Raw genomic sequence first — 25,171 nt, 5'->3', positions numbered from 1 at the left:
ACCACTTCTGCTATCTATCCTTATTTTGAATAATATTAAGACTCTCTTATGTGTGTTTTAATTTCTCACTGATAAATAAATTTCCCTATTGCCTAGATGTGCTAGGAATGAAGGTAAAGAGATATTTTAAAAATACTTCTCTGATTCTGTAATTGTAAATAAATGAAGCATGTGATATTCTTTTTTTGTGTGTAGATTTTTGGGAGGTGCTATTAAAGTAGTAAAATCATTCTACCTAAAACAAATGTAATTTCAGTGCTTTTGAAAAATATTGTGTTGTAATCTCTGAAATGGACAGTAAAATTTGGTTTTTCCCCCATTGCTCCTGTCTGTTATAGCAAAGAAGAAGCCAGAGATCACTTTTATGTTCCAGGATGATATTGAAGATTTTTTAAGAAAACACATTCAAGATGCCCCTGAAGAGTTCATTTCTGAACTTGCTGAATATTTAGTAAAGCAAGTATAAAACATTCTTCATTTTCTGTTTTGTGATAGCAATTCGATGAGTTGTTAAGTAAAATTTTCATGAAGATCAGAAAGCATATATTTTAGGTATTTTCAAAGATTAGCATTTAAAATCCAGGCAACAAACTCTGTATTTTATTTGTCTTGGGAAGCTGTTAGTACCACAGACCTTTGGTTGTTCTTTGGGCAAGGCAGTATGGGAAATAAAGCCGAGAACCTTTGAAGAAGTGCCCTCATTCACCAATCTTGCAGTCTTAAATCGTAGTCAGGGAGGAAAACACCAGTATTCTATTTTGATTTGACAGAAAATTTTTAAAACTGTTTATTTGAAGGAGAAAATAAGTAATAAATTGTCTCAAAAAGAATAATTTAGATACTATTGCCTTTTTTAAAAAATATTTTTTTAGTTGTCAGTGGATCTTTATTTTATTTATTTATATGTGGTGCTAAGAATCAAAGCAAGCACTCTACCACTGAGCTACTGCTGTTGCCTTTTGAATGAGCCAGACTTACTTTTTTTTACATGCAAGAGTAAAGGAAATTATATATAACCATCATTAACCAAACCTGGTCATCCCTGAAGTTAGTCTCAATATATAAGTTGCCATAAATACAGTCCAGGAGTCTGATGCATGAACTTTTTATATGTATAATTGTAGCTTTTGCAGTGAGAATTTTTTTAATTTAAGTAACTATTTTTACATTTAAATATACTACAGAATTGTGTTTTTCACATATTTTTAAAAAAGTGAAATAGTTAAGTTGTAATTCCTAAGAATGGGAACAGACTTATAGTATACTCTTCTCCAAATTAATATTAAAAAACTATTTTGTTTTGTGTACTGTTCCTGTCATCTTTATTTTCCCCATATTTTTATTGGCGCATTATAATTATATATTATTCTTGTAATCTTTAGAGCAATAACTTTTACAACTTTAAAATTTAAGTGTAATGGTTTATCTAAGTTACAATTCCTGGAGCTGGGAGACAAATTTTTAATGAACTCTTCTCCAAATTAATTTTATGAGTTTGGAAAAATAGATTTTTTAAAGCCTTATTTGAGTAGATATAACATTTCTTATTTACATCAATTAAATTCAGTACATTTTTATAATTAACTGTATTTGTCTTGTGCACAGACCTCTTAATAAAACCTATCTTGAGGTGGTACGTTCAGTATTCATGTCTTCAACTTCTGCTTCTGGAACTGGCAGAAAACGCACAATCAAGGATTTACAAGAAGAGGTTTCAAATCTATATAATAATATTAGGTTATTTGAAAAAGGGATGAAGTTTTTTGCAGGTATACTTAATACTGTTTTTTCATTGATTCTCATAATTCTGGGAGGAAGTTAGTTTTAATAAAGTGCCTTTCTTTTCCAGATGATACACTGGCTGCTCTTACTAAGCACTTACTGAAGACAGTGTGTACTGACATCACCAACCTCATTTTCAACTTCTTAGCTTCAGATTTAATGATGGCAGTAGATGATCCTGCAACCATTACAAGTGAAGTATGTTAGTGATCTTCTTCACATTCCTGATGCGTTGATTCTGAGCAGTTTACTTTTTCTCATTTGAAATAATTTAAAAGAAAAATAAAATACAGGAAGGAATTTTTTCTAAAACATCTAAAAAGACTTTTAGTTGGAGTATAGTAATGTTGTATAGATAGTTGCTAGCAAGATTGGTAATGTAACCAGTGTACTAAAAGTTAATAATAATTACTTTGGAATAAACAAGGCTTTTACTTTCCTAATCATTATGTCACATTTCCAATTTTCATGTTGGCTTGTAAGTCACTTAATATTCTGATCAATTTCTATAATTTTATAGTAATTTTCATTTAATGACACCATCTCATTTCAATATTTAAACTAACTCCAGATCTCTTTTAACACTAATCTCGAACTAAATTTAAAAACATGTGACTTCCTTTATTGTAATAAATTGTAGAGTTGTGTCTCCTATTTGCTTAGAGGAAGAAAAATGTCCTGAAGATGACAATGACAACTGCTCCTTCTCTTCTTTTTCCTCTCTTCTTCCTCATCCTTCTTGGTTCACTAAAGCTTGGAGATTTAAGGAAAATGAGTGAGGTGGATGTATCTTCATGTAATTGACTGCATATAACTGAGTTTGAACTAGATCAAACCAAATCATTCTAATTCTTATGGCTTCTAGTAATGTGGTTGTTGCTACATAGGTGACATGAGTTGTTCTTAGAATGACATTTAGTTTAACATTACTCCCCCTCATAGGAAGGACCATTTCCCAAACAAATGTATATTTTTTTCTCCCTCCAGCCCCTTAGCCCCCTTCCCTTCTTCAACTTGAGTAACAAATCACCAGCTATTTGGACAGTCCCATGTCTATTGCTTCTGTACCAACTTCTGTTGTAGGAAATAAAGAAGATCTTTTTCCATGCCCTTAAAGAACCATAGAAGGCTTAGTATAAGGTGGGACAAGGAGGCACTAAGTTGCCCCTGACTTCCTATACATACTGTACCCTTTAGGGCCTACTGTCAAGCCATTTCAGTAGGCCTCTTCCAGAAATTTTGTACTAGAAGGAGCTATCTGACTTTGGCCAAGACTGCCACCAAACTTCAGCAAATATGAATATGTGCGGATAAAAGTATTGAAAGATTCCTTATATCATACAGCATAAAAAAAATCTAGCCATGGAACAAGATCTCAGTCCCCATCCTATAGGTAGCTCTGTTCCTTGTGAGTAAGGCTCTTCTCAGCTGGCACCAGGGAAGGAGGAGCCTCTTAATCCAACTAACTACTCCCCACAATAGCATTGACTTTCTTTCCAGCCTTCTTATATTACGGGAGCAGGTAGGAGGAGTAGGACTATATCTACCTTTTTGTTGACTATTGGTTAGCTCTCTGATTTTACAATATTTTAAATCATATTTTTATTCCCAGTTTCAGATGTAAAATTCAAGAACAAAATAAATTCCACTCAGCATTCTGTTATAGTAATAAGTATACTTTATTCCTTTGTTTTCGTTGATCTTATATTCACTACATGTTGAAACACAATACTGAAAGAAATTTTCCCCCTACAGGTAAGAAAAAAAATTTTAAGTAAATTGTCAGAAGAAACCAAAGTAGCTCTAACAAAACTGCATAACTCTCTGAATGAAAAAGTAAGTAAAGTTTGATTCGAGTTAGTTACTGCAGCTAAACTCTTATATTATAAAAATCTTTAGGTAGAATTTTATAAAAACTGTAAACTATAAAAGCTAGGATTGTATACTCAGATACATCTTTAGGAGGGGAAGGAGACAAAACTGAGAACATTTTACCATTTTTAGTTCTAAATCAAAATTTCTAATTTAATGCCAAAGTGACCTTTTAAATATTGTATTTAGGGTGTAAAATTAGAAAACAGTATTAAATGGCTATATTTCTTCAGACACCTATATATAAAAGCAAATTATGCTATTAACTATCTTTTTAGAGCATAGAAGACTTTCTTTCTTCTCTGGATTCTGCTGCAGAAACTTGTGATATTATGGTGAAAAAGGGAGACAAAAAAAGGGAAAGGTAACAACATTGAATTAATTTGTGTTACTCTTAAATTGAGCTGTTTCATATTTGAAAGTTGAATTATTACTATCTGAACCTTGCTTAGAGAACTGTATCTAAATGACTATATATCTTCAAGCATGCCAAGGTTTTGATATATGTAGGTATTCCTATCTGACCTTCTTAATAATGTAACAGAGCTCATAATCCCAGAGTTGATTAAGCCTGGGACTTTTTGTGAGCTTGGGACCTTCCTTATAGGAAATCTTATTTAAATCAGTGCAGTTCTGTTTGATCACCAACAGCTTAAAACAGAAAGTGTATTGCAAACATCTCTGCTCTAGAGTTTTTTCTATAACTTTCTGGTATGCTAGTCTGTCCATATTTGTTAGGGTACTGGTTGTGTATATACTCCATATTTGAAGGATTTCTTAAAATATTATGGAACTAGATCATTAAACTCCAAAGTGATAAAGTGAATGCAGAGGGGAAAAATTGAGATTGGTGAGAAAGTATTAAATTATGTATTTTTATGATTTGATTCTTGTTTAGGCAGATACTATTCCAGCATCGACAAGCACTAGCTGAACAGCTGAAAGTCACAGAAGACCCTGCTCTTATTCTGCACCTCACATCAATCCTGTTGTTTCAGTTCTCAACCCACAGCATGCTCCATGCACCTGGAAGATGTGTCCCACAGATCATTACTTTTCTTAATAATAAAATTCCAGAGGTATTAACATTTTCAATACTTTTGAAATTTTCAAGCTTTCAAACTCAATATTTTGATTGAATAAACACAAATCATTGTCAACTCTCAGGCACAACATATTAATGTCATCTGCTTGCTTCCAAGAATGTAAACAGTGAATTAGAGGATTGTTTGTTTTTTTGTTTTTAATTTAACATAGCTCAAGAACTTTTCAGGGCTGGAGCTGTGGCTCATTGGTAGAGCACTTGCCTCACACAGGTGAGGCACTGGATTCGATCCTCAGCACCACATAAAAATAAAGAAAGAAAGAACTTTCAGAATCCTTTAAGATCCATATAAAGAATGTTCTGAATTTGAAAATTAAGCTTTCAGGAAAAATACAGAATGTCAGATCTCCTATTTTAGTTTCTCCTTCCTTCTTTCTCATCATAGGATCAGCATACTCTTTTAATATAAAAGTATCAAGGTTTGGTTGTAAAGCAATTAACTTACTTTCAAGGTCTAGTTCGAAAGTCTTGTCCTATACAAATTCTTTTGAGAAACCCCACCCCTCAGCTAAAAGTCATTTGGCTTCTTTAAACCTCCTTATCGCTTTGTACTTTGGTGTTAGAAACTAGCTAAGTCAACTTTTACTAAATTGATCTATGTTCATGGTTTATTTCCCCTAAGCTGTAAACTCCTTGAAAGCAGGGACCTTGCTAGATTCAGCTTTCTACTTACATGACGAGGACTTCATAAAGATGAGGACCTTCAATGCATATTGTCAAACAAATCCTACTTCTTCAGTTCCACATAAAATTGAATTGTGTTTGTAACTTTTACTTCTTCTTCACAGGATCAGCATACTCTTTTGGTAAAGTATCAAGGTTTGGTTGTAAAACAGTTAGTTAGTCAAAAGAAGACTGGACAAGGAGATGATCCCATGAGTGATGAACTAGACAAAGAACAACAGGATGTCACCAATGCTACTCGAAAAGAGCTCCAAGAGCTTTCTTCATCCATAAAGGACCTTGTTCTCAAATGCAGGAAATCATCAGTGACAGAAGAATAATGATCTTAATTTGCTTTTGTTATATAGTGAGCATTTTCCCCCAAATTTAAACTTAAAGGTGAGTAGTCACAAAAAACAGTCAGTGGCAACTCCTTATTCCCCATTGACGTCTCCCTCGATCTCGCACAATTAAATTAAAATAGTAGTGTTATATTAAATGTAAATCTTGTAAAACCTGAATTTTTGTAAAACTGGGTTCTCGAAAGTTTTTCTTTTCACATAAATTCTATGTGCAACTTTTTAGATAAAAATTATTTTCACATAATTCTAAAAAAATATACATTTTAGTTTATTCCAGATGGTAAATGAAGAATGAATTTTTCTGGTAAAGTACTTATTCATTTGCTATTTGATTTTTAAGTGATATCTATATTTATTATGTTCATTTAAGTAGAAACTTAAAATGTAGTCACTTTAAAAAAGAAGAAAAGGGAAATAAAGCCTTCAGTGTGTCAAAAATAAATCCAATTTTATTTTGAGTTAATAGAGTTGCTTTAAAAATAAAATACAGGAATTTTCAGAATATATATATTTTTATTACTAAGTCCTTGCTCTAATTTGGGCCTAGTAAGGGCCTTCCACATAAAAGTTTGCAGGGGCTTCTGGGATGCCTTTATAGATGGGAACACCAGAGAAGCCTATACATTGCTATGCTCTGTTACCAAACAAGCTGCTGAGAAGAGTGAGAGAAAACATGAAATTGTCTGCTTATAGATATGTCACATTTTATATTGGAATGACTAAAAATTTAATACAAAAATTTTTGTTTGATTAATCCAGTTTACATTTCTAAAGTTTGCTTTTTATTTCAGTAGATGCTTTAACATCTAATTCTTTGGAAGTATTTATGTGACAAATTGTTAAGCTGCTTTCTTTAGCAGTGAGAGGATCTATAAATGCATTTAAATCATTGGAACCTTTTTTTTCCAATAATAGAAAACTTACAAAAATTAAATATTTTTGTTTTGTAAAGATTGTGATTTAAAAGTAATTAACATTATTCCTTGGAGTAATCATTTCAACCAAACAAATTTTAAGCAACAATTTAGTATTTATCAAAAAACAATTTAGTAATTTTGAATATAATAGAAAATTAAATCCCAAATATGAAAAAATGCCATTTTATATAATTCCATTTATGGCATTTGAAACTTTATATTTTAAAATGTTTAAATGCAAAATTCAGACTACCTCCACTTTGTTTTAGAAAAAGTATTAATCCTGAGTGAAGTTAATGTAATTTCTAAGCATTGCTATTAAAGTTGATAGGACTGTAACACTAAATTTAAAAATGTGTTCCCGTGGGTAACGTTCTAATATATGTTTTCATAAGAGCAAAGAAGAAAAATGAAAAATCTCTGTGACTACAGAGTCTTAATTTATTTTTGTTTATGCAACTTCCAAAATATTGAACACTCAGCCAGTTTAACTCCGCATTTAAGGACCTTACCATTTATGTTTCAGCAGATACCAAAGTAATTCTTGTTTATGTTAAACTAGATCATAGAAAATAAATAGAAGAGACCATGAAGCAAATAAAATCATTCTGACTTAATCTGTGAAAATAAAGTAGAAGAGACAATGAAGCAAATAAACATGCATTCTGTATTAACTTGTTTGCATTAAATTTTTTTCATTTGTCAAAACAGTTGTTTTTTTCATAGAAAATGAACATTTTTATTGTTTTGTAAATAAAATTATATAAGTGATTTTGTATGTAAAGATCTAATTTCAATAAAGTTAAAATTGTTAAATGGCTATCCACTATGATCTTAATGGGCAGTGTTAAGAATATTTAAAGTTGCCTATTGTTCTTTTAGATTTTATGGTATTATATATCTTCCTTTATTTAAATTAATACTAAAATTAGTTGATAGATGCATTCTGTATGATGTGTTTATATTTTGAATTCTCATTCTGATTATTATTAGCGGATTTGATTTTAATTTTCTGACACAGAAAAATTTTCCATAGTTCTCAGTGTCTTTTAGTAATTTAAAGTTCATCATTCATGAACCATTTTATCTTAGTAAATCACTTCTCAGCCAGATTTCATTAAATGTGTAGTTATATTCTTATATGCCAAACCCTATCATTGCAGTTACAATACAGATATTGGAAACATGCCCCAGATATTTGTATTCTAGTGTGTTCCATCTACAGACCCATGAGTTTTTGAAGAGTCAAAGGAAAACCACTTTGGCCATCTAAAAGATCCAGAGAACAGTAACACATGTTAGCAAAATCACAGTGTATTTTGAGAAAAGACCTTAACACTATATATTAAAACAATACAAGTAATAATTAACCTAAGTGTAAAGCCATCTTGAATGTTTTAGAGAAATACTTTAATCAGAATGAAAATTACCAAGAATGAAGTCAAGGGACAACAGTGATCTGCAGGGTAGTGTAGCCTATATGTTATTCTCATTTACCTCTATTTTTTTTAAATTTTGTCCCTGATCTCTTATGCGTTAATCATTGGATCATGAATTATTTACTCTCAAAAAAAAAACAAGAAAAAAATAATGTATTGCTTTTTCAAAAAGGTCACTCAAGCCAGACTCAAATGGGATTTTTTTTTCTATAAAAAGCTAACTGAAAGAATTGGGTAAAGGTAGGAGGATGGAAATTTGCTTTCTTTCATTAAAATCAGTAATATTTCTCCAGTGTAGATGGGATGTGAAATAAAAACATATATAAAATTTCTATCAGATATATATTTTCTTTTTTTTTTACCATATTTTTTTATTGTTGGTCGTTCAAAACATTACATAGTTCTTAATACATCATATTTCACAATTTGATTCAAGTGGGTTATGAACTCCCAATTTTACCCCGTATACAGATTGCTGTATCACATCAGTTACCCTTCCATTGATTGACAAATTGCCTTTCTAGTGTCTGATGTATTCTGCTGTCTGTCCTATTCTCTACTATCCCCCCTCCCCTCCCCTCCCCTCCCCTCCCCTTTTCTCTCTCTACCCCTTCTACTGTAAATCATTTCTTCGATTTGTATTATCTTGTCTTACCCCTCCTTTCCTCTTATATGTCCTTATGTATAACCCTGAGGATCGCCTTCCATTTCCATGCGATTTCCCTTCTCACTCCCTTACCCTCCCACCTCTCATCCCTGTTTAATGTAAATCTTCTTCTCAAGCTCTTCGTCCCTACCCTGTCCTTGTTTACTCCCCTTATATCAAAGGGGTCATTTGGTATTTGTTTTTTAAAGATTGACCAGCTTCACTTAGCATAATCTGCTCTAATGCCATCCATTTCCCTCCAAATTCTATGATTTTGTCATTTTTTAATGCAGAGTAGTACTCCATTGTGTATAAATGCCACATTTTTTTTATCCATCCATCTATTGAAGGGCATCTAGGCTGATTCCACAATCTTGCTATCATGAATTGTGCTGCTATGAACATCGATGTAGCAGTGTCCCTGTAGCATGCTCTTATTAGGTCTTTAGGGAATAGACCAAGAAGGGGAATAGCTGGGTCAAATGGTGGTTCCATTCCCAGCTTTCCAAGAAATCTCCATACTGCTTTCCAAATTAGCTGCACCAATTTGCAGTCCCACCAGCAATGAACAAGAGTGCCCTTTTCCCCACATCCTCTCCAGCACTTATTGTTGTTTGACTTCCTAATGGCTGCCAATCTTACTGGAGTGAGATGGTATCTTAGGGTAGTTTTGATTTGCATTTCTCTGACTGCTAGAGATGGTGAGCATTTTTTCATGTACTTATTGATTGATTGCATGTCCTCCTCTGAGAAGTGTCTGTTCAGGTCCTTGGCCCATTTATTGATTGGGTTATTTGTAATCTTATTGTCTAATTTTTTGAGTTCTTTGTATATTCTGGTTATTAGGGCTCTATCTGAAGTGTGTGGAGTAAAGATTTGTTCCCAGGATGTAGGCTCCCTGTTTATCTCTCTTATTGTTTCTTTTGCTGAGAAAAAACTTTTTAGTTTGAGTAAGTACCATTTGTTGATTCTAGTTGTTAACTCTTGCGCTATGGGTGTTCTATTGAGGAATTTGGAGCCCGATCCCACAGTATGTAGATCATAACCAACTTTTTTTTCTATCAGATGCCGTGTCTCTGATTTAATATCAAGCTCATTGATCCATTTTGAGTTAACTTTTGTGCATGGCGAGAGATAGGGATTCAGCTTCTTTTTGATGCAAATGGATTTCCAGTTTTCCCAGCACCATTTGTTGAAGATGCTATCCTTCCTCCATTGCATGCTTTTAGCCCCTTTATCAAATATAAGATAGTTGTAGTTTTGTGGATTGGTTACTGTGTCCTCTATTCTGTACCATTGGTCCACCCGCCTGTTTTGGTACCAGTACCATGCTATTTTTGTAACTATTGCTCTGTAGTATAGTTTGAAGTCTGGTATCGCTATACCGCCTGATTCACACTTCCTGCTTAGCATTGTTTTTGCTATTCTGGGTCTTTTATTATTCCATATGAATTTCATGATTCTTTTATCAATTTCTACAAGAAATGCTGTTGGTATTTTGATTGGCATTGCATTGAACTTATAGAGAACTTTTGGTAATATCGCCATTTTGATGATGTTGGTTCTGCCTATCCATGAGCAGGGTATATTTTTCCATCTTCTAAGGTCTTCTTCTATCTCTTTCTTTAGTGTTCTGTAATTTTCATTGTATAAATCTTTCACCTCTTTTGTTAGGTTGATTCCCAAGTATTTTATTTTTTGGGGGGATATTGTGAATGGAGTAGTTTTCCTCATTTCCGTTTCAGAGGATTTGTCGCTGATATACAGGAATGCCTTTGATTTATGCATGTTGATCTTATATCCGGCCACTTTGCTGAATTCATTTATTAGCTCTAATAGCTTCTTTGTAGACCCTTTTGGGTCTGCTAGGTATAGAATCATATCATCTGCAGATAGTGATAATTTAAGTTCTTCTTTTCTTATTTTTATGCCTTTAATTTCTTTCGTCTGTCTAATTGCTCTGGCCAGTGTTTCAAGGACTATGTTGAACAGAAGTGGTGAGAGAGGGCATCCCTGTCTTGTACCAGATCTTAGTGGGAATGCCTTCAATTTTTCTCCATTCAGAATGATGCTGGCCTGTGGCTTATCATAGATTGCTTTTACAATGTTGAGGTATGATCCTGTTATCCCTAATTTTTCTAGAGTTTTGAACATAAAGGGATGCTGTACTTTGTCGAATGCTTTTTCTGCATCTATTGAGATGATCATATGGTTTTTATTTTTAAGTCTATTGATGTGGTGAATAACATTTATTGATTTCCGTATATTGAAACAGCCTTGCATACCAGGGATGAATCCTACTTGATCATGGTATATAATTTTTTTGATATGTATTTGAATCCCATTCGCCAGAGTTTTATTGAGGATTTTTGCATCAAGGTTCATTAGAGATATTGGTCTGTAGTTTTCTTTCTTTGAAGTGTCTTTGTCTGGTTTCGGAATCAGGGTGATGTTGGCCTCGTAGAATGAATTTGGAAGTTCTCCCTCTTTTTCTATTTCCTGAAATAGCTTGAAAAGTAAGGGTGTTAGTTCCTCTTTAAAGGTTTTGTAAAACTCTGCTGTATACCCATCCGATCCTGGGCTTTTCTTAGTTGGTAGTCTTTTGATGGTTTCTTCTATTTCCTCTATTGTTATTGGTCTGTTTAGGTTGTCAATATCCTCCTGACTCAATCTGGGCAGATCATAAGACTTAAGGAATTTATCTATGCCTTCACTATCTTCTATTTTATTGTATAGTATAAGGATTCAAAATAATTTCTGATTATCTTCTGTATTTCTGAAGTGTCTGTTGTGATATTGCCTTTTTCATCCCGTATGCTAGTAATTTGGGTTCTCTCTCTTCTTCTCTTCGTTAGCATGGCTAAGGGTCTGTCAATTTTATTTATTTTTTCAAAGAACCAGCTTTTAGTTTTGTCAATTTTTTCAATTGTTTCTTTTGTTTCAATTTCATTAATTTCAGCTCTGATTTTAATTATTTCTTGCCGTCTACTTCTTTTGCTGTTGTTTTGCTCTTCTTTTTCTAGGATTTTGAGATGAAGTATGAGATCATTTATTTGTTGGTTTTTTCTTTTTTTGAGGAATGAACTCCAAGCAATGAATTTTCCTCTTAGAACTGCTTTCAATGTGTCCCATAGATTCCAATATGTTGTGTCTGTGTTTTCATTTAACTCTAGGAAGTTTTTAAATTCTTCCTTAATGTCTTCTAAAACCCATTAATCACTCAGCAACCTATTGTTCATTCTCCAAGTGATGCTTGATTTTTCCTTTCTTCTTTTATCATTGATTTTCAGTTTCATTCCATTATGATCAGATAAGATGCATGGTATTATCTCTACCCCTTTATATTGTCTAAGAGTTGCCCTGTGACATAATATATGGTCTATTTTTGAGAAGGTTCCATGTGCTGCTGAGAAAAAAGTGTAACTACTTGATGTTGGGTGGTATAGTCTATATATGTCAATTAAGTCTAGGTTGTTAATTGTGTTACTGAGTTCTATAGTTTCCTTATTTAACTTTTGTTTGGAAGATCTGTCCAGTGGTGAGAGAAGTGTGTTGAAGTCTCCCATGATTATTGTATGGTGGTCTATTAGACTCTTGAACTTGAGAAGAGTTTGCTTGATGAACACAGCTGCACCATTATTTGGGGCATATATATTTATGATTGTTATGTCTTGTTGGTGTATGGTTCCCTTGAGCAGTATGAAGTGTCCTTCTTTGTCCCTTTTAATTAACTTTGGCTTGAAATCTATTTTATTGGATATGAGTATGGACACTCCTGCTTGTTTCCGCAGTCCATATGAGTGGTATGATTTTTCCCAGCCTTTCACCTTCAGTCTATGAATATCTTTTCCTATCAGATGCGTCTCCTGTAGACAGCATATTGTTGGGTCTTGTTTGTGATCCATTCTACTAGCCTGTGTCTCTTAATTGGTGAGTTTAAGCCATTAACATTTAGGGTTATTATTGAGATATGGTTTGTTCTTCTATCCATATTTGTTTATTGATGTTACTAACCCTGATTTGTTATCCTCTTTGACTACTTTCCCCCCTTTACTGTCCTATCTCCCATTGTTGGTTTTCAATGTTATTTTCCATTTCCTCTTCCTGTAATGTTTTGCCAAGGATTTTTTGAAGAGATGGTTTTCTAGCTGTGAATTCATTTAACTTTTGTTTATCGTGGAAGGTTTTAATTTCATCTTCTAACCTGAAGCTTAATTTCGCCGGATACACGATTCTTGGTTGGTACCCATTTTCTTTCAGTGTTTGAAATATATTATTCCAGGATCTTCTAGCTTTCAGAGTCTGTGTTGAGAGATCAGCTGTTATCCTGATTGGTTTACCCCTAAATGTAATCTGCTTTCTTTCTCTTGCAGCTTTTAAAATTCTCTCCTTATTCTGTATGTTGGACATTTTCATTATAATGTGTCTAGGTGTGGATCTCTTATGATTTTGCACATTCGGCGTCCTGTAGGCTTCTAGGATTTGGGATTCTGTCTCATTCTTCAAGTCTGGGAAGTTTTCTCGTATTATTTCACTGAATAGACTTTTTATTCCTTTGGTTTGGAGCTCTGTGCCTTCCTGTATCCCAATGACTCTTAAATTTGGTCTTTTGATATTGTCCCATAATTCTTGGATGTTCTGCTCATGGTTTCTTAGCAGACTTGCTGAGCTGTCTATGTTCTTTTCCAGTTGAAATACTTTGTCTTCATTGTCTGATGTTCTCTCTTCTAAGTGATCTACTCTGCTGGTAGTATTCTCAATTGAGTTTTTAAGTTGGTTTATTGTTTCCTGCATTTCTAGAATTTCTATTTGTTTGTTTTTTATTACCTCTATCTCCCTGTGAAATTGATCTTTTACTTCCTGGATTTGTTTGTCAATGTGATCTTTCATTGTCTGATTTTGCTGTCTCATGTCTTCCTTGAGACTCCAGATCATCTGAAGCATATAAATCCTGAATTCTTTATCTGACATTCCATCTGTTGCAGCTATTACCTCTTCAAAGTTGAGTTGACCTGCATTGCTTGTGGTCCTTTCTTTCCTTGTCTTTTCATACTGCTCGAGTTTCTTTCTGCTTGGTGCAACTGTTGTGTTTTTGAAATTTACCCCCTATTTATTTATGTTGCTCTTGTATAGTTGGGAAGTCTCCCTTGCAGGGCGGGTATTGGCTGTGCTCCTCCTCTAATTATGGTGGTCTGTCTACCCCGCTGATCGGTCGCAGGTCTGCCCCCGCTGCGGGCCCGGGTGGCGGCTTTGCTTTGCCCCCACTCCAATTGTGGTAAGGTAACTACCACACCCTGGGGTCGTTGGTCCTGATCTGGATGTGGGTGGTGGCTCTGCTGGGCCCCCACTCCAATTGGTGTGAGGAGTCTACCGCGCTGGCAGACCTCTAGGCCGGTGGGTCGCAGTTCTGCACAGCCCCCACTCCCAATGGGGGTACCCGACTACCTCTCCAACGGGTCGCTGAGCCCCCTCCGGACCCGGGCGGCGACCCTGCTCCACCCCCACTCCAACCAGTGTGACGCGACTGCCTCGGTGTTACGTGTCCACCACGCTGGCAAGCTACCTGGCCTGTCTTGCCAGTTGGCAGCAGGTCTGCCTGCCCTACTTGCTCAGATGGCAGTTCTGCACAGCCCCTACTCCTAATGAGGTTACTTGGCTACCGCGCCGCGGAATCGCTGGTCCTATTCTAGGCGTGGGCGGCTACTCTCTTCAGCCCCAGCTGCATTTGGGGTGTCATGGTACCACGCCGGCGGGTCACTTGGCCTGCTCTGGGCGCAGGTGAAAACTCCACTCTGCCCCTACAGCACCCCGCCGGACCCTGATTGAGAAGCAGTCACCGCCGGTTCCCTAGCCTTGGGCCGAAGCAGCTTAGGTAGCCGGAACCCTGCCTCTCCGATCCCGATACACTCTCTGCTGGGAGCTGGCTCCAGCGAGCGACCCCCACGGGTTCCCCAGCCCCAGGCCAAAACTGTTCCGGGAGTCAGAACCCATTCGCCCCAAGCTCAGCGCACGCTCCACTTGGAGCTGGCCTCCACCGGCAGTCTCCGCAGTTTCCTCAGACCTGGGCCAGGTTAGCCCCGGGAACCAGAATCCAGCTGCTCAGTGCCCGGCGCACGCCTTGCCCGGCACGCGCCTCTAGGAGTATTCTCCACAAGAACCCCAGTCCCGAGCCTGAGCAAGAAATCTGTCTGCTAGACGCAGGCAAATACCCGCCTGAAATCACCTGTTCCGTAGTTGAATGGGCTGAGATCAGTAGAACACGGGGATGATTACATCATTTCTCCGAAATGGTGGCAGCTGTCCTCCTCTGTGGTCTGACCGGTGTCTGGAACCAAACTGGGCCGCTTCTCTCCTCTGTTTCAAAGCTGGAACTCAGCACTAAGGGCTCCGATGTACCACTGGCGGGAGCCCCCCCGGATCCGTATCACTGTTTCCCCGCTCCGGCACCCTGCCGCTCCCCGACGCGCGCCACAGACTCCAGCCACGGGCAATCGCCTGTCAGGCTATGCGACCCTCCGTGCGGAGAAATGGAGCTCTCAGAGCCGAACTTCGCACGATGGAAATCTGTCCACTAGATTCTGGAGCACCTCAATTTCACTGGAACTTCCCAAAGATAGCCTTCAGCCGTTTTGCATCGTCTTTCTCCCACTTAGTGACGCAACGCCCTGGGGTGATGCACTCCCTTCGCCGCCATCTTAGAATCTGCCAGATATGTATTTTCTTAAAAATCTGGGAACACTATAGTGTGGCTATTAATATGGCCTATAATAACACAAGTTGCTCTGCCTTGAGGACCATACTAAGCAATGAAAGAATAAATAGAAGCTAAAAAAAGAAACCCTGACTTGAGGCTTTCAGGAAAAAAAGAAATAAAATTATTTCACTTACACCATAAAAAGGAATACTTTCAATATGTATTAAATTTCTGTACATTTCTAGTTTTTGTTTTGCCACGCTTGCCTCTAATTGCATCTCTGTTCCTTTTCAATGTAATAAGCACTTGATGTTTGTTTTGATGAGCAGGAACAACAGGGTTATATTGATGTGGGATGGAAGAAGACTTGGTAAATTTAAAATCTTGGCTCAGTAATTTCCTGGATCTGTGTGATAGCTTAATAATAGAAATACCAATGTAAACTTTAAAAATATAACTTACGTTCCATCAATGGCAAGAATCAACTATTGCAGCATTTGAACAGAAGTGAAAAGACAATGCAATGGAAAAGAAATGAAATTCAAATTTTTTCAAAGAAAATATGTGACACCATCCCCAGAACTGTGTCCTAATAGAAAAAGTAGGATTAGCCTCAAACAAATGGAAGATAGGGAAGGAAGGCACTTCTGGGCAAAAGAGGTACAGAAGTAATATTATATAAATTGACATGACTAATGAGACATTGGGGAGCCCTAAAGATGAAGAAATATGAAAAGTAATCTGGGAAAGTATAGTGTAAGATGAAGAAGAAAGACCAGAGGGGAATCCTGAAATGCCTTATGTACTAAGCTAAAATGTGTAAGCATTATCCTGAACACATGCATGCATACCCATTAAAAAAGTAAGTTAGCCAGTGTGTGATTAGATAGAAGTGATCTTCCATTTTGGAAGACAATTTGATAAATTAACAAAACCTTTTAAAATGTATACATTATTTGTAAAATCAATGTTTTCTGAGAAAATGTGATCTAAATAAGCACAAGCCTTTTTCTCATTCTCCCTTAAAAGAGGAATACATACAATGTCTCCCATAAAAAGGAAACAGTCTTCTTGACTGAAATATTTTTGTTTATTCAGATGCTAACAATCAAAGGAAAATCTTTTTTCCAACTAGTCAGGCTGAAACAAAAGTCCCAAAGTTTGTCTTTTTATGTTTTTTGTTATTCTATATAAAGAAGTAAAACACTTTGTCAAACTGTTTTTTCTACTATCTGTAGCCCTTGACCTAACTCTATTATATAAATAATGTTGGATAAGTGCTTAAAGCCATGGCATAAGGTTAGTGTAGAAAATAACAGTTGCTTAAATAATACCTGATAAATGTAAATGAACTTAAAGTGAATATGCTAGATTTTTCTTGCCTTTTTCCTAACTAAATCTGCCCTTATTTTATAAATGCTCAATATAAATTTTAGTACTAAAGAAAACAACTACAAGGGGAGACAATGAGCACTATTTCATTATATTGCAGCTGTTCATCATATCACTTCAAAATTTATAACATTTTATTGATTTGGAAAATCATAGTAAGTGAAAAATGATAGGATTTCCTACCCCAAAATATGGCCTCTGGAGGTTCTCTCACCTTCTCCCATCCTTCTCTTCTAAAGTAGGTCATAAGACTTTCATTCAAGAGATATCCTCTCTGTATCTTGAGAAAAAGTATATCCTTATTTCTAAAGAGGAACATTAAGAAGAATCTGGACAAACAGGCCTTAATTACAAAGTTTTCCCTAGTTTATTACCATTAGCTCATACTCCCCTTTTGTCCAATTATACTTCACAACTACTCACTCTTCATTAGACCTAAAATACAAAAATGTTTTTGAGTCTTCATTACTGAAGACTACTGTGTCATGTAAAATGTAAGTAAATTTTTATGCTTTTTACTTATTAATCTATCTGTTGTTATAGGGGTCTCAGCCATGAACCTAGAAAGGGGAAAGATTCCTCATCCCCTATAATTACACACAATGTGGTGATTTTTTAATTGAATATTTCATAATTGTATAAAACAATATATATATATATATATATATATATGTAAACCTTTACTTAAACACACAAACACTTCTTTGTATAGTTAACATAAATACACATACATAAAATTCTTCAGATATGCAAATATTTTGGCTATTTTTTTCTGACATTTTAAACTTTCTTTACATATTTTTTTCAGTTCTTGTTTAATGTTCTGCAAGAAACATTTTTATAATTCAATAAACAAATATTTTAAAATAAATATGGCTCTACATCATTAGATGTAGAGAAAAAATAGACTGAGGCAGATACAAATTGTTTTGTGATTAATGCAACAAGCTATGTAAGAAATGTGTAGACAGTAAAAATGACAAATTTGAGAGATGCCATTTAATGAAGTAGAACCAACAGAGGTGATACGGAGAATGTGAGAATGCAGTTTTGCAGGTTTAATATGGAACACCATAGAGAGTGCAGAGATGAGCACACTGAACAGAAGATGAAGATCTGGAAAGTGAGGGGAAGAAAGAGAGAGAAGTCTTAGGGTAGTAAGACCCTAGAGGAAACTAGAAACATATAATTTAGTGAAACTTAGGGAAGAGAATTTCAAGAAGAAATAGACATAGGCAGAGATGAGAAATATCTTATATGGTTAAAGACAGTACTGGTTATTAAGATTGTCTATGATCTTAATGAAGATGTTTGGTGGAATGGTTCAAGTGAAAGGTAAATTTCAGTAAGTTAAGACGAATACAGGAGGTTTGAAAGTTGAATCAGTGAATGTAGATTTCCCTTTGAGAAAGCATATGTATAAACCAGGACAGTGACTCCATAACTACTGGGCACATAGGAACTTTTACATCTCTGACTCTGCTTCCTTGCCTACAAAAGGAGAAAAATAATGCCTATTTAGCAGTGACATCATTGGATGATGATAAGTTACTAATGAAATCAGAATTTATTGGTAATCATGTTTTCATTTTCATAATGTCTTTGTCATCAAAGTCAGGTAGATAACAAAACATAGTGCTAATTGGCCCTGTATTTCCCTAACTTAAATTCTTTAGTGTAGGTAGATGAGTTTGACCTCAGGGAATATTCACATGTGCTTTAGCACTTAGAATATAGTTTTCATCTGGAAATAAATGGAATTAAGGTGGAGTATTTCCTTGGTCATCCCAACTTCTTCCTGATGTGAGGTAGTTTACTTTTCAAATCTTTCTTCAGATTCAGCTCTTGACATCTTCAACTGCTTTTCATGTTTTGAATTTAGGATTTCAAAAGACCAGATGAGTCTGTCTTTAAATGAAGTCATATAGACATGGATATGACATAACAGTAGTTGCCAACTCACAAGTAAATAGGCGTAAGTCCACACTGGAGGTACAGAAATCAGGCAACTACCTCACATTCAAATTAAAGCCAAGGTTCGAAGTTCCCAAATTTCCCAAGAAAGAAGTGATAGAGGCCACAATCCAGGACATCTCTTTCAAGCTACCAATTCCACAGGTGAGAACATAGACATATGTCTTCCAGATAGTTCAAAAGAAAAGATTCAGCCATTTCTAAACTAAAAGGAAAGTTCTAACAGCCACCAGAAAACAAAACTCAAACCAGATTATTTTAGTCAGCTTTTTTATTGATGTGACCAAAAAACCTGGCAAGAACAATTAAAGATGCAAAAGTTTATTTAGGAGCTCATGGTTTCAGGGATCTCAATCCATAAATGGCCAACTCCATTCCCTGGGGCCTGAGATGAGGTATAATATCATGGTGGAAGGGTACTTAACAAAAACAAAATATAAACCCCAAAGGCACATCCCAAGACACTCCATTAATCCCTTCCCCTTTCAGGGGATTAAAGCACTAATAAGGTTAAATCTCTTATAACCAAATCATTTCATCTCTAAACTTTCCTATATTATTTCACAGATGAGCTTTTGGGGAACACCTAATTTTGAAACCATAACACAGATTCATCAAGGAACAGAAAATGCGTCATCTTTTCAGAGGATTTTTATAGGTCCTCAATTTAGCCTAGTCCTTGGAAATTTCTCAAGTATATAAGTGTTCAAATGAATGTCATATATTTTAAACTTTTTGGAGCCCATCCAAGCATTTCAAATACTAATCCTGGCAGAATTTCCCTTTAAGGATATCCTGCAGAGAACTGGTTACTTGTAATTTTAAGTACAAATTGACAAGGAGTGATTTTTCAGTCCAGTAGGAGTCAGCTTTGTGCATCTCATAAGGCCTGGAGGAAATACAGGGATCCTATTTTTTTCCCACAAACTTAAAAGCAGCAGTTGGGAGGCATCCTCAGCGCTGGTGTTCTCTCTGTTCCTTTTGGAGTTGATTATGCACTTGAGGGGAAACGAAATCATCATATATACTCATTTAATGCTCTTTTAAGTCACAGGAAGAAGCTACTTTAAGAAAAAGTGAGTTTTCAACCCCTATTTTCTTTGTGTTTGATTTACGTTGTGTTTTGACGTCTTGAATTTTTGTAAGGATGAGAGATTTTTTATAAACTTTCCAGTGACTTCAGAGAAAAACTTTTCTTTAGTAAGTACATACCTTATAGTTTCTTAACCATTTGAACTAACAGTTATTGAATTGTGTATCTTGAGATGTCCAGACTTCTCATTTTGATGGTGTGAGTATGAGGCAGCAGAGGGGCGAATAACTCTGGAGGTGCCTCCTGAGTTTCTGTAATATCTTCATAAATGGGCATTGTGGTTAAAAAAAATAAAAAAGGTAGAGGGGAGGAAATTCTGGGTTTTATTTGGCTTAATTTATTTGAATAACATTATCACTGGGGATATTTTATTACTGAATTTATATTTCTTGAGTACATTTCAAAGTCACGGATTTTAAGCAAAAGGAGTTAATGAGATTCTTGTTATTTTCAAGAAAAATCTGCCTACTTTCCAGAAACAGGCATATAACAATTCATGATCTTAGATTTCCTAAAATTTAATTAAAATATTTGTGTCCCACTGATGCAGATATATAATGCACCCCATCAGTATAAAGGGCTTCTATTTGAAACTGAGGTAGCATTATTTAAGTAGAACGCATGCATCCCATTTGTGCTTATGCTTTCTCTCTCGCTATTTTAGGGATGCTTTCTTTGGTGTCTGTCATCCATTTGAAAACCAAATGCAGCTTCGCAGCTGTCAGTTTGGATTTCAGAACTGTGAAAACTAAAAGAAATCATTAATAAAATGTGTAATCCTTATACATAAAATGTAAAAAATCCTCACATCCTGTTAGCCATTGTTTCACATCTGCAATATTGTCATATGTAAATTAGGTACTTTTAGGTACTTATACTAGCAAAGTATATAGATAAAAATGTAACACAGATATTGCAAGCAAGCATCATAGAAGATATTTCTTAGCATATGTGTTATGATATATGCCTGAAGCCATGATCCAAAATTGCTTGAAGGGGAAGGAAAACTTTGATGCCTGTTCTCTGCATGTGTTCTGCATTATGCCAATTATGGGGCTGTTCTACCTAAACAAGAGTAACAGATTTGTGTTTTTAATGTAACACCACCTCACTGACAAGCTTACCTCTTGTGTTTATTATACTTGCCAATAACATTTTGAGTAAAGCTGGATTAATTTGGGCTTCTTAGGCAAGCATAGAATTTTTTTAAAAAATAATTGTCTATATATAACATTTTAGAGAAGCTTTAGGTTTTTTTGTTTGTTTGTTTTCAGTCTAGGAAATGTGATCCCTTTTGAAATGAAAACCAAATGCTAGGGCTCACAGGGAAGTTCTGAATCAGATGTCAGTTAAATATGTTTGCATTTCCCTGTTCTTATAATTAATTTTCCCCCTGGTTGTCATAATTTTTCTTGTTACCATTTAGTACTGTATATGAGACTTTGAAGAGAAGGAGAAGGAAGGAAAGGAAAAGGACTTCTTCCCATCAAAACACCTCCAATCTTTTCAAAATGACCAGCTTGAGCATTTACCTATCTACATCAGCCCAAATTGGTCTCACAGTTCCCCTTAAGATTCTGATAGGATCAATAGTGGGAAGGAGCATTAAGGGCAAGCCAGTAAAAAGAAAGAAAGAAAGAAAGAAAGAAAGAAAGAAAGAAAGAAAGAAAGAAAGAAAGAAAGAAAGAAAGGAAGGAAGGAAGGAAGGAAGGAAGGAAGGAAGGAAGGAAGGAAGGAAGGAAGGAAGGAAGGAAGGAAGGAAGGAAGGAAGAAAGAAAGAAAGAAAGAAAAATCAAGCATAGGTTTTGCCCTGAATGCTTTACAAAATGCCCACATAATTTATATGATTTCTTTCCATTGTCCCTTTGGCTCTGGCTAAACAGCTCTACTTGGGTGTCTCACAATATTCTCAATATTCATCAATCATCGTAATCTAAAGGTAAACTAATCATTTCCTTCTCTTCCTCTCTCTACTCCCCTCAGATGTACCCTCATATAATAAATGATGCATCATCCAACCAGTCACTCAAGCCAGAAATTGTGAATAAACTATCTTCTTCTCTCCTTAATTCATGTACCAAATATACATCCAGCTTGTGCCATTTTGACCTCATAAATTCACCTACTTCCTTTCTTTGTCACTACTGCCACCTATTTCACCCAGCCATCTTCTTTCACTTGGTTAACAGAAGTCCTTTAACTGGTCTTCCTGCCTCTAGAACCACTCTCTTCCGCTGTACACTCTATACTAAATTTATATAGTACCCACATTCCTTCTCAGAGAACTCATTCTTAGAGAAGCAATACAGTGGATTGTCCCGAATCCCATCAAAATTTAGGGTGCTCAGAACCACTTCCCAGTTTTTGTTAAAATGCAGATTCTGGTTTTTTCATTGTGGGTATGTGTCGGAGCTCTTGAGTTCCTAACAAGAAAGATCCCAGGTGATGTTGAAACTATTATTTCATGGACAACATTGAGAAGCAAGGATCTAGGATATGCTATTTTGTGCCAGACTGGCTCAAGTTCAAATCACAGTTATGCCACCTATAACTTCAGAGAACTTAGAGAAGTCACTTAGCCTCTGTGTGTCTGGTTTTCTTTGTCTATAAAATGGAGATCATAATGGTGTACCTCTTCCTTAAGTTCAATGTAGCAAATGAATATACTGATTTTAAAATTATTTATAATAATGCCTGGCACCGAGTGCTAGTCACTATTATTACATGTCAAGACTGAATAATTTGGCCTTTACGTTTGTTTTTTATCTTTCAGTACTTGGCTGATACTTGCATACACACACACACACACACACACACACACACACACACAACATTTAGGCCACACTGAATGATCTTCAGCAAATGAAGAACAGGGCAAATGCTTCTTTTCTGTCAGGCCTCCCTGGGTATTTTTCTGCAAATCACTCTGCATACAACCTAACTCATCTCAACTATTTTCACCTTTCGGCTCTCACCTTAGGTGCTGAAGTCCCTTGTAATACTGAACAACCAACTCTCATCAAGTTATATATTTGGCTCCACTCTCATAATACCAATGTGCCCCTATTGGACACATTGTAATCTAATTCCTTTGTGTATCTGATAAGAGCATGAGACTGTGACAATTACCACTCAATTTCCACCATCCTACGTACTCCTTTGCAAGTCATGGATGATCAATAAACAATGAATGCACTTTAAACACACATTTTCAAAGACCTATAAAATGAAAAATAGAGACAAGAATAAAAATCTTTAAGATCTGGGTCTTTTTTTTTTTTTAAAGGAAATAAGGTTTAGAATACATCGACTTTCTTTCCAAATGCTGCCTCTGTGTTAGTCTGTGACTCCATAGGAAAAAAATAGATACATAACCATATATTTATAATATACATTCAAGTTGGATATATTATTTACTTTATATTAGGGTAACAGTGTGTGTATATACACACACACACACACAGATACATATAAATGAGATATCATCATTTATTCAGCTATTATTAAAGGATACTGAAAGAGACTGAAAACAATATGCATGACACCAAAATGACTTTTCTCTGAGAATAATTTGGGTTTCTTGTTTTATCAGGGTAATTAGTTTGTGTGAAAAATTAGATATATGGTGATGAGAAGGTGAATTCAAACCTAGAAGAATTTTTAGTTCACATAAGATGCAGGGGCATGTCAACAACAAGTCCTAAATTCATTAAAGGAACAGGCCTGAGTCATAATGTGAGAGCAGCAGTATGGCTTCTAGAAGAGTCAAGGTTTTGAAATCTGGTCTGTTCTAAGTTCTCTGTGCACTTGGGCAAGTTACTTCTTTCCAGACCTTTAAGATTAAATAAAATATCAGGTAGCACTTTATATTAGGGTAACAAAAAACTGTTTATTTTTCCTCCTCAAATTCTTCTGTTATAATTTTGTCTCTACTAGAATATCTAACTTAATATTTAACAAAGATTTGAGGTTTTATTTATTTATTTATTTATTTATTGGTTATTAATTTTGCCAGAACAGAACTCAGCAAATCCTTAGTTATATTTTCCATTGTTATTTTGAAATTTCTCCCCTCACATTATTGAAGAATATACTTTTTAATATTATTTCTAATTTCATTGCAATTACAACACTAAAGAAGTGGAGTGGAGAAATGGGCTTCTGGGGTTCTTGTTTTCCAGTTTGATTTTTGTTTCCTTACTAATCTCTTAAAATTCTTCATAAAATAATTTAAGTAACATGACAGTCACCTGACTCCTAATACTTTTTAAAGTACTAATAGTCATATTAGCCAAGATATCAAACTATTCACCATGTTTTACACAACCAAAAAATCACACATATTTTTTCATTTCTATATTAATTCACTTATTCACCATTTAGTTCAAATTAATATAGATCTATAGAAAAATCAGGTAAGGTGTTCAAGTTTCTCATATCATGAAACTACATTGTGCTAATTATCATCCAAGAGGTTCCTATAGACAGGAGTTGCCCATTACAAATTTTAACTAAATGTGTCTCAGTATAAAATAAGAATCTCTCAAATTTTGTCTAAGAATTTTTCTTCACATAAAGATCAACACTTCTTCAGCAGATTTATGGGTATAATTTGCATTTTTAAAAATGAAATCATCTTACACCAAACTGTTGTGGTGTCTAAATTAAGATTTCATTTTTAAAAATAATTCCTTGTCTTATAATACATTAAGCCTAATTATCTCTTCCCCTTGAACATTTTTATAATTATACAATCTCTGAAGACTCTAACCTTTGACCAATAATTTTTAAATTGAACAATTGTACTTTAATTTTGTTTGATTTCTTCATTATTGTCAAAGTGATATATTAGAATGTATCATTTAGAAAGAATTGAAAATTAAAACTCAAAAAAACTCAATAACCTCAATCAAGAAGCTTAACATTTGAGCATATTTTCTTCTAAACCTGTTTTTTACTTTAAAAAATATGTAATTGAGATCACACTGATTATTCTATTTCATACTTTTTTTAACTTAAAGCAATATTTTAAGTATTTCACCATTCCATTAAATACTATTCCAAACTCCATTGTTAATGACTTCTAGTATTTTAAATGTCATTTAGTAAGTTCTAATTAAAGCTTACTACATACTTCAGCAAACACCAGAAAAATATAAGTAAAAGCACAATATATATTTTGAAACTAACTATAGATTACAGGTCAGCAAATATTTTCAGTAAAGACACATA

At 34.9% G+C, this 25,171-nt stretch overlaps 2 protein-coding genes across 4 annotated transcripts in view; both read left to right on the top strand.

Annotated features, from left to right (window-relative positions):
• Positions 1 to 7,533, top strand: part of Ufl1 (UFM1 specific ligase 1) — a 31,595-nt gene extending 24,062 nt beyond the window's left edge. The window contains exons 13-19 of the mRNA XM_026392762.2: positions 339 to 456; positions 1,606 to 1,769; positions 1,850 to 1,980; positions 3,538 to 3,618; positions 3,933 to 4,018; positions 4,553 to 4,733; positions 5,548 to 7,533. Of these exons, the coding sequence (XP_026248547.2) occupies positions 339 to 456; positions 1,606 to 1,769; positions 1,850 to 1,980; positions 3,538 to 3,618; positions 3,933 to 4,018; positions 4,553 to 4,733; positions 5,548 to 5,763 (977 nt within the window). The 3' untranslated portion in view covers positions 5,764 to 7,533. The remainder of the gene's footprint in view (positions 1 to 338; positions 457 to 1,605; positions 1,770 to 1,849; positions 1,981 to 3,537; positions 3,619 to 3,932; positions 4,019 to 4,552; positions 4,734 to 5,547) is intronic.
• Positions 7,534 to 19,740: 12,207 nt separating this feature from the next.
• The window catches only part of Fhl5 (four and a half LIM domains 5), a 42,258-nt gene continuing 36,827 nt past the window's right edge, over positions 19,741 to 25,171 (top strand). For 2 of the 3 annotated variants that reach the window (XM_026392765.2, XM_026392767.2), the window contains exon 1: positions 19,741 to 19,922. The gene's annotated coding sequence lies outside the window, so the exon portion shown is untranslated. Of the gene's footprint in view, positions 19,923 to 20,037; positions 20,047 to 25,171 lie in introns of those variants that run through there. The other variant, XM_077801729.1, reaches the window with a different exon arrangement.

This window comes from Urocitellus parryii, chromosome 8 (assembly GCF_045843805.1).
Source record: "Urocitellus parryii isolate mUroPar1 chromosome 8, mUroPar1.hap1, whole genome shotgun sequence".
NCBI classification, from domain to species: domain Eukaryota; kingdom Metazoa; phylum Chordata; class Mammalia; order Rodentia; family Sciuridae; genus Urocitellus; species Urocitellus parryii.
This window is presented reverse-complemented; position numbering and strand designations above follow the sequence as displayed.